Below are 14,801 nucleotides of genomic sequence, written 5' to 3'. Positions count from 1 at the left end.
CTAACGCTACCGTTGTGTTGCGTTGTTTATTATGGGAGAGAGAGACCAATTCCTGATCAACACGAAATCGGAGATGCCGATTTCTCTATGGCTTCATTTTCTTTTGTCTTGCTGAAACCAGAATTTTGTCAACTGAAACGTAATCTCTGTTGTTGCGTCATGAGAACTTTGCGCGTGATTTTACTCTGGAATCTGTGACAAAAACTACGACGCGCCAGTCGCCACAAGTCGACGACGTGATTGATTCGGATCATTCGATGTGCTTTTCCTCCCCCTTAGATTTGACAACAATGGTCGTCTGCCCAAAAATTCAGTTGAGTTCAGTCAGCTGCTGATTAATCATCAACAAAGTTGGGTTTTGGTCACATGTAACATTAACCACAGATCTGCCACAGATACGTTGTATGACTTGTATCTTTACTAGGGAAAAACCCCGAAAAATATTACTGATCTCTTATCTGTCAATCTTGAAACGTTCATGTAAATTACGCATGAAATCGCATTCTTGGATTGTAAAGTTGTTCCTGTTCGTAAGTCAAGCCATAAAATTATAAGAAACACCAAGATTTGTAAATCATTTATTTTGCTATGCAGTAAATTTTCAGTTGAACTGATTTTCCAAAATGGTGTTTGAAGCTGTGGTTTCTAGTCAGCTAAATAAATTTCTGGGTGCCTACATTGAAAATCTCAACAGTTCTCAACTAAAGTTAGGACTTCTTGGAGGTAAGATTTCATATCAAGTATCGACTAATTTCTCTTCATACTTTCATTGTCAATGTAAATCAATCTGTTTGTCAAAAACCACACCCACTCATTCATGAGTTAAATTTACTACATATTTTGCTTGCAGGTGATGTTGTGCTGAACAGGCTCGTTCTAAAGCAGAGTGCTTTAGATGAATTAGATTTGCCTGTGAAGACAGTAGCTGGTCACATAGGTAAGTCTCATTGTTTTAGTGCTTTAAATTTTTTTCTCGAGGTTATTTAACTAATATTTACAATTATAATTTAGATGAGCTGGTGTTGAAGATACCGTGGACAAACATTTATGCTGCACGAACACAAGTGTGCATCAAAGGGTTGTATTTATTGGCCATCCCTAATCAGGGTGTTGCTTACGATGCTGAAAAAGAAAGGGTTGCCAGTAAGGAGGCAAAAGAAAGGCAGCTAGCCCTAATTGAGGACGCCAAGGCGCGTGAAACAGCAGGTATATTTCCCACCAATAACATTCTGAACTTGCAGGTTTCATGATTCTTCTTTTATTTTCAGGCGAAAATACGCAAGAAAATGATGGTTTCGTGGCCAAACTAGCGGCGCAAATCCTTCAGAACTTATTGGTGACGGTGGAAGATGTCCACATTAGGTTCGAGGATAATATTACCAATCCAAGTCATCCGTTTGCGTTTGGAATGACCATGAAGAAACTGGCCCTTGAAAGCACAGATGGAAAGTGGGTTCCGACTCTTATTTCTGAGCCATCAAAGCAATTCTACAAGCTCTTGAGTCTGGAATGTCTCTCAGTTTACTGGCTGAGTAACGTCACACAACTGTTAAGTAAAATGAAGAACGCAGACCAGGTGGAGCACTTTCGAAAAGGCATTGCAAATGCCAACTCAAGACCCTATGGAGATTCCTACGTCGCTGGACCTATAACGTCCTACGCAAAACTGCGAATCAACACTCGACCAGAGCTTGATGGCTCCAACTACACGATCCCTAAAATCTTCGTCAACCTAACGATGGAAGAAATTTCGATGGGACTTACGCCAAGTCAGTACAACGACATTGTCGGATTCCTGGGCAACATTGAAAGGTTGAATCGAGGATCGCCATATCGCAAGTATCGACCTGTCATCGGCAGATACAAGAAATATGCCAAATATTGGTGGCTGTTTGCTTATCAATGCGTTCTGGAAGAAAACGTCCGCCGCAGGAGAAGAAATTGGCGTTGGTCCCACATGAAAGAACACAAGGACATGGTACGTCAATACATCGAACTTTACAAAACAAAGCTCTGGCAAAAGAAGGAAGACGTGAAGCTAAAAAGAAGCTTGGAAGAATTAGAAAGCCGGCTTGATGTGTTCAATATTACTTTGGCCAGAAGACAAGCGGAAGTGAAGGTAACATTCGCTCTTAAGCATTATCTTTGTTGTCTTATAGTAACAATAAAATTATGGTTTCGCTGCAGGTCGAACGAATGAGAGTAAACGAACAGAAAATCAAGGAGGATGCCGAAGCACAACAGAAAACTAGAGGTTGGTTCGGTGGCTGGTTTGGGTCCGGAGCTTCTTCCGTCGCAGTCAGCCCTGAGGCTGAGAGTGTTGTTAAAAGTCTTCAAGCAGAGATGACCCCTGCCGAAAAAGCAAAACTATTCAACGCAATTGGATACGAAGAAAATGCAGTTCCTGCTAATTTCCCGAAAACATTTGTTGAAAATCGTTTCGAGTTTTTTCTCAAGAAGCTCGTTATTCTGCTGCACGATAACACCAACAAGAAACAACCAGTTATCTTACTGTCGAGCCTCAGTAGAGTGGAAGCCACTGTTGAGCAACGCCCGGCTGGTCAAGCCCTAAATGCAATTGTCAAAATTGGGAACTTCGTTATAGACGGGACTCCTCAGGACGAAAATATTCCTAGTTTAGTACGACCATTGGAAGGTACTGAAACATGTGTTACAATGTGATTTTTAAATTTTTTTAACTGTTTCTTTTTATTATCCAGCCAACAAGGAAATCCTTACTCTTGTGTATGAAACAAACCCGCTTGATGAAAGTTGTGACAAGAGAATTAGAATGGCGGCTGAGCCGTTGTTGATCACTTACGATGTAGCAACCCTAAGAAAAGTCAGCGCCATGTTTGAATCGAAAGAGGCTTCCCAGCTTACCCAACTTACGGCTGTGGCCAGGCAGAAGCTGGAAGATTTGAAGAAGACTTCCGCTTTAGGCTTGGATTACGCCATTCGAAATCATGCCGTCATGGATGTTGATGTGAATATCAAAGGATCGTATTTGGTACTACCTTTCGGTGGTTGCCTCAGAAACAATAGCGGTAAGATCCTCTGCAACATGGGCAACTTTTCGTTGAAGAGTGTCGATTCCAGGAAACGAAGTGATGAGTCAAAAGTGAGTCAGTTGATGCGCATTGGAAGTACTGAGCAAGATATTCTTGAGGAGATGCTTAAAAGCAGTTACGACAAATTTTCGCTCAGCCTTCGCGACGTTCAAGTTATCTCCGTACTGCCTGATGAAGATTGGAATGTTCTAGTCAAAGACACCAAAACAGATGTTTTCATTTTGAAACCTATGAGTGAGTATAGTTTGCTTATATTTCACTTACTAAATAAAGACTAGCATTTTTAATTTTTAACAGGTATCGAGTTAATCGTCCAAAAATGTCTTTTACTCGACGACCCTCGACTCCCAAAATTAAAAGTTTCCGGGCAACTTCCATCGATTCATATTGATGTGCTAGATACTAGGTAAAAATCGTTTTTCTTTTTCAAATTTTCCCATGAAATAGGAATTTAAACTATTAAACTTTCATTCGTTTTTTTAGATTGGTAAATTTTGCTGCGGTATTGAAAAGTATACCCTCTCCGACTCCCGACGTTTCCCATGAAGTTGTTGCCTCGGTTGTTACCGAGGTGGAGTTGCCAACTCACATCAGCCGTGATGATAGTGCCTTAGAACATTTGGAAGAAGTTTTCAAGATTGCCAGCAACAAAGACAGCCTTCAGGAAACGACGGATATGGAAGCAGCTAAACCTAGCATCGAACCCGAACTGTTTCAACCCACGGAGTTGATGCTGCAGTTCGAATTTCAGGACGTTCGATTAAGTTTGTCAGTTGCACACGACAATCACCTCACGAAACCTGTCCTTTCTTTCGGGATGGAGAATCTGGCATTAGTTTGCACGAAGAAAACTTTTGAAACCGTCGTGGATCTCACTCTTAAAGACTTAAGCCTTAATTTCGTCGACCATTTGGCTAAAGAGGGTCAACAAAAGAGCGTGAAAATCATCAACAGTTACGATTCTTCAAAAGAATTGCTCCGTGTTCGCTTCGTGGACGTTGACAAGCATTCCCCCGAATTTCACGCAAGGCACAAGTCGGTGGTGAGGAAGCTTGAAGTGGAAATCTCGTATCTCGACTGTGATTTTCATCAAGAAGCCGTCATTGACTTACTTCAATTGAGCTCCGACCTCAACTCTCGGATCGATGACACACTTTCTGTCGAGTCAACTCGGTTGACTAATTCTGCTGATGCCCTAAAGAACCAGTCGGTTAAAATTCTCGTTAGTGAAGGTTAGTTTTTAATTTACCTTTTTTAAAATTTTTGTTTAATGTTATTCTCTGTTGCAAATCAAAGCTGCCAAGTGGAGAGGTAAACTTTTAAAATCCGTTGTTTTAGGCTGTGTAATGTTATCGCCCAACGAATGATTAATGTTTTATTTTTCGTGTATTTCAGGTAAAGAGAAAAGGCGACGAACTGCATCAACGGAAATTGTAGATTTTCAGTTGAAAGCTCAGTTCGATCACTTTGGCGTGAATGTACTGACGCGGAAGCTGCGTCTGACTGAGATTACAATCAGTGGGTTGGAGATTGAAACCTCCGTTCGAGCTTCACACATCGTTTTCGAAGCTGGGCTCAATGAATTCCGCATCGCAAACCCCAACGGCAACACACTTTATCGGGAGATTGCTTCCGTTGTAGACGGAAGAGCTATCCAGTTGCTGGTAAAGATTTTTAATAACGCCACGGAAGACGTCGACTATGTCGATATGAATAAAGTCGACCTGGCAATCCACTTGAAAATGAGTCGGATGAAAGCAGTCTATTTGAGCAGCTTTGTGAAGGATTTGCTGGCCTTCGTCAATCACTTCCAAGCGGCCAAAGAAGCTCTTATCGAAGCATCATCGGCCGCTGCTACGGCTGCCAGAGAAAACGTGCAGAAGGTCTACGACAAAGCGACTCGCATTCTGTTGGATATTGAATTCCAAGCCCCGTATATTATCATCCCCCAAAGATCGAATAGTGCCGACGCTCTGATTATTGATCTTGGGCATTTCACCTTGAAAAATCGATTCGACCTGAGGAATGTTCGCAACGAGATAGGTTCTCCAGCCATCATGGATTCAATCAGCCTAAACCTTCAAGAGCTTCGCATCTTCTTGGCCGTCGTAGATGGCATGAAAGTGAAATCGGAGAGAGGACTCATCGAGCCGCTGTCGTTCAATTTGGATCTAGTGCGAAATTTAACAAGTACTTGGTACAATGAAGAACCTAATCTCAGAGTAGACGTAGAGCTGGGCAAAGTTAGTATCGTCGTCAGCGAGTTTGTCTACCGCAAGCTCATGCAGGTGATTGTCTTATTATTCTTATTATTAGTGATTCTATTAGTAATTCTAATTATTCCTTATCATTTTTATTCCGCCTTATTTCAGATTGTCTTCGATAATTTGGAAGAAGGACATAACCAACTGACCGAAGCGGTAGAACACGAAATAAAAAATCGGGAATCCAGCCGTCCGACAAGTGCCGTTGAAGGAAAGCCAATTTACGTGGATGGTCCACTTTTATCCTCTCAATCTTCAGAACTTTCCGTCGATAGCATCTTGCAACAAATTGGACCTACTCGAGTCTCGATAGCGTTTTCCGTTAAACTGCAAGAAATCAAAATGGAGCTTTTCACGAATAATGCTCCTAGAAAAGAAATGACGTTTACAACAACATTAGAGCGACCCCTATCCAAGTTGGCCATACAGGGATTCAATGTCTCCGGCCAATTGATGACTGATTTGTCGATCCGATCGACAGTCACGCTCCATTCATTTTTGATTGAAGACACAAGACCATTGGTGCAATCATCTGTCGTTTCATCTCCAACGACTCCAGGGACCCCCAACTCGACATCGAAGCGTTTGGTCGAGAGACCAATCAATTGCCTTCTCTATCCCACCGAATCCGGTAGCAACTCACAACAACAAATGTTGATGATTAGTTTTCAACAAGAAAAGCAACAAGACTCGAAAGTAGATGTACATTTGTGCGGATTCACTTTGATTCTGTGCCCAAGTTACTTGTTGAGGCTCTTGAGCTTCTTCACTTCAGGATTGCCTAAGCCCAAATCATCCTCTTCTACGAAGCCGACAGTTAAACCAAGCAATTCTTCTCACGTCGCTCAAGCTCGCAGCAGAATTCCTCAGTTTGTACCCTTGATAACGGTCGCGGTCCGTGTGGACCAACCGGACATTTTTCTGGTGGATCGAATCGATCGCCTCGATACCAGCGCCCTTGTTCTCAACTTTGAAATGAAGTTGAATCTTTTACTGCTACCGCAAGCAATGGACATCTCCGGAGAAGTTTCCAAACTCCACATTTACTCCTGCCTTTTCGATCCTGCTCATCGCCAAGGAACCATGGCCACCGTTCTGAGTCCCTGCTGGTTAGCTGTCAAAGCGAAGTTGTGCGAAGATGAGCAAGCCTCTCAAGTGGACGTAAACATAGGTGACGTGACTCTAAGTGTGTCCCCGGGAACGATCGCGTTGCTAGCGAGTGTGAGCAAAAGTATGGCCCTGACAGACGATGACGGCTCGTCACTGAGAGAAGAAGAGGAGGAGGAAGAATATCAAATAGAAACGGCTTCGTTGGCGAACCTTTGGGAAATGAAACCCTTGGCTTTCTTTAACTTCCCGTTCCTGGAAACAGAAGTCGGCGTTGAAGCTCACGAACTTGTCCAACTCGATAACTTGCCTTCGCCTTCAGAAACCCATGGAAAACGCTGTCGCAGCGAAGAAATGATTGTGGTTTTTAATCATTTTGAAATGATGATTGAAACGGGTCAGGGCAACCGAACTTCGCCTTTGGTTTTGGTGGAGAGTAAGATGAATGCCAGTGTGAAGAATTGGAGCTCAGTATTAGAATTGTCCGCCAGCCTCAATCTTCGAGCCGGCTATTACAATAGCAGACTGGCTTTGTGGGAACCTCTACTTGAACCAGTGGATTGCACTCGTTTAGGACCGGTTCGACAGCGACCCTGGGAACTGACGATGAAGATGAAAAAAGTCGTGGAAGATTTTTCTGACGGATTTGAATTTGAAAATCGACCCTCTTCTAAACTGGAAATCAAATTTGAATCAGCGGACACTATGGAACTGACGGTGACTCGAAGCTTCCTTGATGTTGTTTCTCTGCTGGGAAAAGCCTTTAGCGACGCAGTTAATCAAAAACTGTCCAAACGGGATCTGTTGCCCCCTTCACTTTACGTGGTCCAGAATCAGTTAGACAAAAACGTTGTTATCAGTCTTCACAATTCTGATTTTACCGTCGACGACGCATCTATCACCGATGCCAAAGAACTGGTAATTATAACCTCAGAATACGCTACTAACGTGCACTAATTAAATCTTTCATTTTTAATTTTACACAGATTCTTGAATCCGGATCGAAAATTGGTTTGAAGTTAAGGGCTAAAACTCGTACCCGTTCTATCCTAAGCGAAGAGATGGAAAACGAAAGGATCTTAACAGTCAAGATACCAGACCTTTCTTACAGTAATGGAATTCCTGTTAGCCGTTCCAGCCGTCGCTATCTACCAGCTGGACGTTCTGCAAGGGATGAAAATATCGGGGTTGTTGCCGATATTTGCAACGATTTTGGTTTCCGATCCATAACCTTCCGAGGCGTCGTACAAATTCACAATCATTTCCAGCAACCGATAGACGTTTACTATATGACGAAGACTGGCAACGAAGTGAATGGAGTGGGCCGAGTGGAAGAGTGCGGCGTACTCAACGTCCCTTTATTTGCTCTGTACACGCCGACTGGTGAACTTTTCTTCAGTCCTCTTGGGTGAGTCCTTCGCCAAAGCCTTTGCTTGTCAAATTTTTATTTTTGAAGTTACAGCTTTTCTGTTAATAAGGTCAATGGGAAACTTGGTGTAATATAGCTGGTAGCTTTCTATTAGACTTGATATATTGAAGTAAAGAAAAACAAAAGAATGCCACGTGTATCCTACTCCACCGACAACCGACTCGGATTTGACTTTCATCGATAGAATTACGTATTCCTCGTCTGTCCGATTCGTTTACAATGTTTGGGGAAAAGGACGCGCTTCGCATGTAATAGCCGTTTAGAAGTTCACTGTAATCTAAGCGCTTGAAATACGCGTTGCGAATGCTTATAAGGTTAATGCCGACATCCATGGTAATTCTTCTGAGTTATCTAGATATGGCGTTTCGATTGTACCCTTTGTGTGGCGGGATCTTCAACGCCAGAATACCATCAACAAAGTGCTGCAGTGCAGTTCGCGGCAGTCTTCCGGAACTTCTCATAATGAAGATCCATTCTTCATGCAGGTAAAAAAAATTCGTTGAATCGACCCTTTTCCGATGGTGTAATTAGAATATTCTCATGTTTGCTTGCTTGTCTATTTGTTTATAGGTGACTGGGAACGTCGAGCACATATATCTGGAAGACACGAGGAAGAAAACGCTAAACAGCTTTTGCTATGCGATCCATCTGCGGCCGACAGTCATTTTGCATAATTCCTTGCCGCTACCACTTTATATTCTTACATGCGGCGCCGTGAACGAATTGATTGTGCCACCAGGCGCCAGCCGTTATCTCTCTTCAGTGGAGCCTGGGGCTGCCTTCCTAGTCTTGAAGGTAATAGGCGTTTCTCAACTTTTCCGCTCTAAGAATTATGGCACGGATGAGAAACAGATCAACGCTAGAGACATATTCTAGCTGAAACGATTAAAGTTTAATCTTCCCGTTTTTTTTCCCTTTTCCAGTTGAAGAACTATCTGGAACGTGACTGGGCATGCAAAGAAGAAATTCGGCCAATTCCAGTCGAGTTATCTGTGTGGAGTCTGATCTCGTACGACGGTTCTGCAAAGGCAACTTTAGACTTGGGCATCTTTTCTACCGTCAAAGATCAGACCGTTCATATGACGGTCTACTGCCCCTTTTGGATGATCAACAACACTGGTCTTTTGTTGGCTTATAAGGTAAGATTGCATATCAGTTATCGCAGGAACGAAGAAAATTTGCCGCCTTCTCAATGTACCATGTGGAGAATAAGCCCTGTTTCGAGTTCACCTTATCTGTAGCGTGTGTGTTTTCTGTACATTCCAGCATTCCGGCAAGTCGTCTAAAAAGGCGAAGGTGCGCAAATCATTGAAGGTAAATACCTAGGTCATCAAAAACTTTTCGCTAAGAGCTGCTTCGATCCCTCCTTTTCAGTTGTTTTCAGAAAATATTTCTTTCTTTTGGAATTTGGGTTTTTATTCATGAATGAACAGCGCTGGGCTTCCACGGTTTCTTTAAGGTCCGTTGCCTCGTTGGCGACATCCTTGGTGAGTTAATGACCACCTCCCGCCCGTTTTCCGTCCCTTCTGTCCGTAATGATTGCGAATCCTTATTGCACAGCCTCATCCGGCGTTTTTGTTACTATATTGATTTTTCTCTCTCTCTCTTTATTTTCTTTCTCTCAATGATTTGCTCATCACTAACTTGATTGACTTGACCACGATATAAACACTCGGGGGGATCAGGGCGGAGAGTAAACTGGAAATGAAGAAAAGGAACGCTGGAATGCTAAAGAATGTTGTTCCCTATAATCACATAAAGTAATGTGAATTTCCTCGACTCTCTTTTGTGTGTAGCTTTTAATGACTGGGTAGTACTCCGCTTTTTTCTCGAGAAGTTGTCGTAATGTTGAGGTTACAACCGTCTTAATATTGTCGGCTTTGTTTTAAATGCTCAAATATTAACTCGCGTTCTAACTTTTGTCTTGTCTCTACGAAAGCGGATAGAAATGGGGGAGAACAAAAGAACTTGCGAAAGACATCATCTCCCTTCTTGCGTCTTTAGTTGAATATGTTTACCCATGTCGGTCCAAAAAATTTAGGCTTTTAATCCCGTCCCGCGAGTTCTGCGAAATGTAGTAGTGTTGATTGCTTTGAGTGCTGCTTTATGTCTTCTTGATCATGCCTCGTCATGTTTTTCTTTTCTTTTTTCAAGTTACGAATCAAAGCGTCGCTTGTATGTGTGTATGCGCGTTTATTTTTTTATTTTTTTTATTGATCCGCCTAGGCTAACCCAATGATCAATCTTTTTTCTCTTTTTTTTCCGCTCACTCAATCAATAGGGAGAAGAAGACAATTGTATTTATCATCCCGAGAACATGCAGGACCCTGTGTTATTTTCCTTTCGACCCAAATCTTTCTTCGAAAAGAAGACTGCCATGATACGTGTCGAGGATTCAAATTGGTCGGATCGATTTTCTCTCGACGTGGCTGGTAGCTCGGGCCTTGTGACCTGCAAAACGGAAGAGGGGGATGGCGAAAACCCATTGTGTTACCAATTAGGCTGTACTATTCAACTCAGCCACGAAGGGTTAACGAAGCAAGTCATTTTCACGCCGTATTATATTATCTCCAATTTGGCTCCGTTTGATATTGACGTCTATGAAGTACGCGAAGTGGGCCCTCGATCACCGACGCCCACAACACGTCGAGACTGGCTGTCGGTTACATCGAGCCAATCTCTTCCGTTTTGGCCACACTTTCAGCAAAAATGGATGATTTTCCGAGTATCCGGCACAACGGAGGAGACACTCGCCTTATCACTGGACAATCCGCAACCCACGCTATTACGGCTAAACAACGGCTACGGTGGGCTCTTCGTCGACTTTCAGGTTTCAGAGTCGTCCGTCGTTATTGTCTGCCACCCATACGAAGACGGTCGAGCACCTCTTCTGTTGGTCAATCATTCCCAAATATCTGTGAGCATCAGTGAATCAAACGATGGATCAACTTGTATGGAGCTTGGACCGCATCACGCTGCCTACTACACTTGGCTTCAGCCCAATGGAGCAAGAAACTTAACATGGGGTAGTTGTGGCTTCAAACGCGAGTTTAGTGGTCGCGACGTCACGCGGAGTGCCAGTGGCACTTTTGACAGCCCTGCTGGCTCTTTGGAATGGATTTCTTTCCTGCACGGAAGACAGCGCGTCCTGTTGTTCACCGATGATAAAATGCTCGCCTTCCAGCAGCGCAGCGTCAGCACAGCAGAACCAGTTGAGCAGAGCGTCACTATATCGCTTCACGGACTTGGCGTCTCGTTAGTGGACAACGTGCATCGACGGGAAATTCTCTATGCCGGAATCACAAGCTCGGGTATCATCTGGGAGACTGCCAAAATGAATACGATGCAACCGATCTACCGCGCTATGATTGTACGACACAACATAATGCTGGAGGAGGCCTTCCAGCAATACATGCGCAATTTGTCTGCAAATATCCCGACCAACAGCCGACGGGAATTGGATGGCGGTCGCCTTTTAGTCGACTTCAAAGAACTTAAAGTCTACAAGCCCAAAGAAAGATTACTTCGGAGAAGCTACCGATCCGGCGTAGAGTTACTGTTCGAGACATATTGCAATCGACGACTTATTCATGCCCGTCTCAACAAACTACAGATCGATAATCAGCTGGAAGATTGTGTCTTTCCCGTCGTCTTTGCTCCTGTTCCTCCCCCTCGTAGCATTGCCACCGAATCCATTCCGCATCCGTTTGTGGAAATCAGCATCGTCGAATTAGTTGGACAGCAAACTGACGTCAAACAATACGAGTACTTTAAATTGCTGGTGCAAGAGTGCCACTTTCGCGCCGATATGTCGCTGATTAACGGAGTGGGATCATTGTTGGCGAATGAAAGTGATCTCGTATCTGAATTGGAACACAAACATAACGTCGAATTGGATATTCTATCTGCCAAACGAGGTAAAAAAAATTAAAAGATGGCCAGTGTTTAGTTATTATCATAATTCGTTATTCTTTCCCTTCTAGGATTGCACGAGAGGACTCGTTTGCTCAACAACAAAGCCCCTGAAAACTATTTCAAGATGCTACACCTGTCCCCATTGAAGATTCATCTCAGCTTCTCCAATACTGGGACCGATGGCGCTGTTAGTTCTTCAGCACAACAAAGCAGTAATAATCCCACCAGTCAGCTGCTCAATTTGGTTCTACAAAGCGTCGGCGTCAGCTTGACGGAAGTTCAAGATGGTAATGCCGAAATCACCTCTTTTCATCAAACTTTCGTTAACACATCCATTCATTTTTAACCTACAGTTGTCTTCCGCCTGGGCTTTTTCGAGCGCAACGACACCTTTTTGAGCTGGCAGCAGCTGGCCCAAGACCTACAATGGCATTACACTGGCCAAGCTGCAAAGCAGTTCTACGTCTTAGTCTTTGGATTAGATGTAATTGGGAATCCATTTGGACTAGCCCTGGGAATATCACAAGGCGTCGAGCAACTCTTTTACGAACCTTTCCAAGGTGCAATTCAAGGACCTGGAGAGTTTGTGGAAGGCCTAGCATTGGGTGCCCGCAGTCTCGTTGGACACACAATTGGTGGTCTGGCTGGAGCAGGATCCAGGATCGCCGGCACCATAGGAAAGAGTCTGTCGTACTTAACGTTCGATAAAGACTATCAGAAGACCCGACGAGAAGATTTGCGGCGTCGTCCCGCAGACATTGGAGAAAATTTAGCCCTTGGAGGCAAAGGCCTTTTTATGGGCGTCGTGGAAGGCGTTTCAGGAGTTGTGATGCGTCCGATCGAGGGAGCCCAACAGCAAGGAGTAGGAGGTTTCTTCGCAGGAATCGGCAAAGGCATGGTGGGACTCGTGGCTCGGCCGACTGCTGCCATCGCCGACTTTGCTAGCGGATCACTGGACGCCATGAAAAAGTAAGTCCTAAGAAAATCTCCAATCCCTCTTTGCCGAACGTTGTCCATTAGACCATTAGCGAGTAGACCACATTTCCCTCCATCTGTTATTCTTGGGGCTTTCAAAGAGAGTAAACCTCTGCGCGGTTATGGTTTATGGAACTGTCGACATTCTTGAAGACGAATCCGCGGTAGAGTAAGCAGCCGAGGAAAGTAAAACATTTGAGCATGGCGGAATCATAATGGGCGAGACTGTTGTTTCTATCGACCCTATTCGTATTGAAGCCAAGGCTTGCAAAGAGCTTTAATATTTACTTGCATCCCTGATGGGAAAGTGGAGCCGCTGCAGTCTACAAGAAATCAATAAAGACAAAATTCGAGGTTCTTTTTCCCCTTTCATGAACTCTGCTGGATATCTTGTGGAGCAGCAAATTAAGCGTGACGACATTGTTGTGCATGTGCAGAGGAAAAAAAAAGGGAAAAAAAAAGTCGATTATTGCTCATATCTTTTTCGACATCAATAGTGTACAAGAAACAGAACTTCCCCCCAACATTCTCCGCACGTCTCCTACATTTCTTTGAGCCGTCGTCGTCGTCGTCGTCTTGGCAATGGAAATGATTGTGAACGTCTAGGCCTTTTCAGTCTCTAGGTCTGTTCTTAGTCTTGGCTGATTTCATTCGATCTCCTTACTTGTTTCAGTCGTAGCCCCCTTGTGTGTCTGATGATTGAATCGTTGGCTAATGTTAGGGCTTGTTACTAATGTCTTTGTCCTTATAGCTTTGATTAAAAATGGTATTTGGTTTTTGTGGAGATGTTTCTTATTTCAAATGCTGTCTATTGTTGGGGACCCGTAACAGTTTTTTTTTCTCGATCCTTATCCGCTATAAATCATTGGGTTTTACGACATCATGTGTGGTACGTAGCTGTAACGAACGAGCTAGGGTTCCTGTTTTATTCATTCCATTATTGTTCAGAAGAAACTGACACAGTATAACCTACCCAAGTTTCCGTGATATATACACTGAAGAGGGCCGTTATTTAAATACTTCCTTCTCCTTTTTAAATAATGATCCGCTATTTATCATCTAAAATGTCCGTAAATTTGCCTAGAGCTGCCGATGTCACCGAGGAGTTGTCACGCCTGCGTCCACCACGTTTTCTGCATCCGGATGGAATCGTTAGACCTTATATTCGCTACCAAGCCGACGGGGATTGTTTACTAAAGGTAAGTTGTGTGGTACTTTTTACGCTGTCCGTGATCGAATTTCTTTATTGATTGTTGCTCGTCTTTGAACATTTTGATCAAAGGAAAAGAAAGGGTCCTTAGAATGTCCCTTATAACTCGCTTCCGCTTTGTAATATGAAGTTGTTTGATCGTGTGATAATTGCTACATTGTTGAGCAGTCGAAGAAGTGTATTATTGAAGTCTCTGGAATGTAGTGAACTTTCAAAAATGAAGGCTAAAATTAAGCCTTCGTTTCTGCTTACACATTACTACAAGTTCTCTTGCTATCTTGAAATGAAGCTAACTTAAATGCTCAGTGTATTTCGATTGTACTAACCGGTTAAGTGATTTACTCGACGTTTGCTCATTTCGCCGTTTTTTCTTCTTTATTTTCCGCAGATCCTGGATAAAGGGCGGTTTTCCAAGACGGACTATTATGTGGACCATGCAGTGACGGACACTAAAATGACTCTTTTAGTAACAGATCGTCGACTTGTGCTCATGTCGCACGATCTCTTTGGGCAATGGCAGGTTCGTTTGATCTCTTTTCTTATCCGTTCTGCCTTGTGTGCTTCACAGAAAGGTGTTTCACGCGAAGACTTTTGTTTAGCGCTGTGAAAAGATTCTTTACTTTATTATAGTGACAGTATCGATTTAAACTTGGATAATAGGTCGAGTGGAGCCACACGTGGGAAGAGCTAACCCAACCTCCCCAATCGAATCCCCACGGATTGTACATCCCCTTACGCAACAACAAGAAAGTCTTGGGATTGTTCACGAGCAGCGAGAGTGGAAAGTTGGTTGCCATTCAATCTCAAGAGAAATGCGAGGTAATAAGTAA

The 14,801-nt window shown here is 43.4% G+C and overlaps 1 protein-coding gene across 5 annotated transcripts in view; it reads left to right on the top strand.

Moving 5' to 3' along the window:
- The first annotated feature begins 269 nt into the window (after positions 1-269).
- LOC124340644 (vacuolar protein sorting-associated protein 13-like) overlaps positions 270-14,801 on the top strand; it is a 34,079-nt gene continuing 19,547 nt past the window's right edge. Inside the window, exons 1-23 of one of the 5 annotated variants that reach the window (XM_046793250.1) lie at positions 275-512; positions 595-723; positions 851-937; positions 1,012-1,206; positions 1,269-2,119; positions 2,188-2,656; positions 2,721-3,305; positions 3,369-3,477; positions 3,555-4,303; positions 4,467-5,359; positions 5,444-7,360; positions 7,429-7,850; positions 8,227-8,356; positions 8,442-8,666; positions 8,795-9,010; positions 9,138-9,185; positions 9,305-9,358; positions 10,153-11,788; positions 11,855-12,073; positions 12,140-12,755; positions 13,846-13,960; positions 14,360-14,491; positions 14,632-14,790. In XM_046793250.1, the coding sequence (XP_046649206.1) occupies positions 624-723; positions 851-937; positions 1,012-1,206; positions 1,269-2,119; positions 2,188-2,656; positions 2,721-3,305; positions 3,369-3,477; positions 3,555-4,303; positions 4,467-5,359; positions 5,444-7,360; positions 7,429-7,850; positions 8,227-8,356; positions 8,442-8,666; positions 8,795-9,010; positions 9,138-9,185; positions 9,305-9,358; positions 10,153-11,788; positions 11,855-12,073; positions 12,140-12,755; positions 13,846-13,960; positions 14,360-14,491; positions 14,632-14,790 (9,927 nt within the window). In that variant the 5' untranslated portion in view covers positions 275-512; positions 595-623. Of the gene's footprint in view, positions 531-594; positions 724-850; positions 938-1,011; positions 1,207-1,268; positions 2,120-2,187; positions 2,657-2,720; positions 3,306-3,368; positions 3,478-3,554; positions 4,304-4,466; positions 5,360-5,443; positions 7,361-7,428; positions 7,851-8,226; positions 8,357-8,441; positions 8,667-8,794; positions 9,011-9,137; positions 9,186-9,304; positions 9,359-10,152; positions 11,789-11,854; positions 12,074-12,139; positions 12,756-13,845; positions 13,961-14,359; positions 14,492-14,631; positions 14,791-14,801 lie in introns of all 5 variants that reach the window. The other 4 variants (XM_046793242.1, XM_046793268.1, XM_046793278.1 and 1 more) reach the window with 4 other exon arrangements.

The sequence above is a fragment of the Daphnia pulicaria genome, chromosome 1, assembly GCF_021234035.1.
Source record: "Daphnia pulicaria isolate SC F1-1A chromosome 1, SC_F0-13Bv2, whole genome shotgun sequence".
Lineage (NCBI taxonomy): Eukaryota > Metazoa > Arthropoda > Branchiopoda > Diplostraca > Daphniidae > Daphnia > Daphnia pulicaria.
Note: the sequence above shows the minus strand (reverse complement) of the source record. Positions and strands in the feature narration are given on the sequence as shown.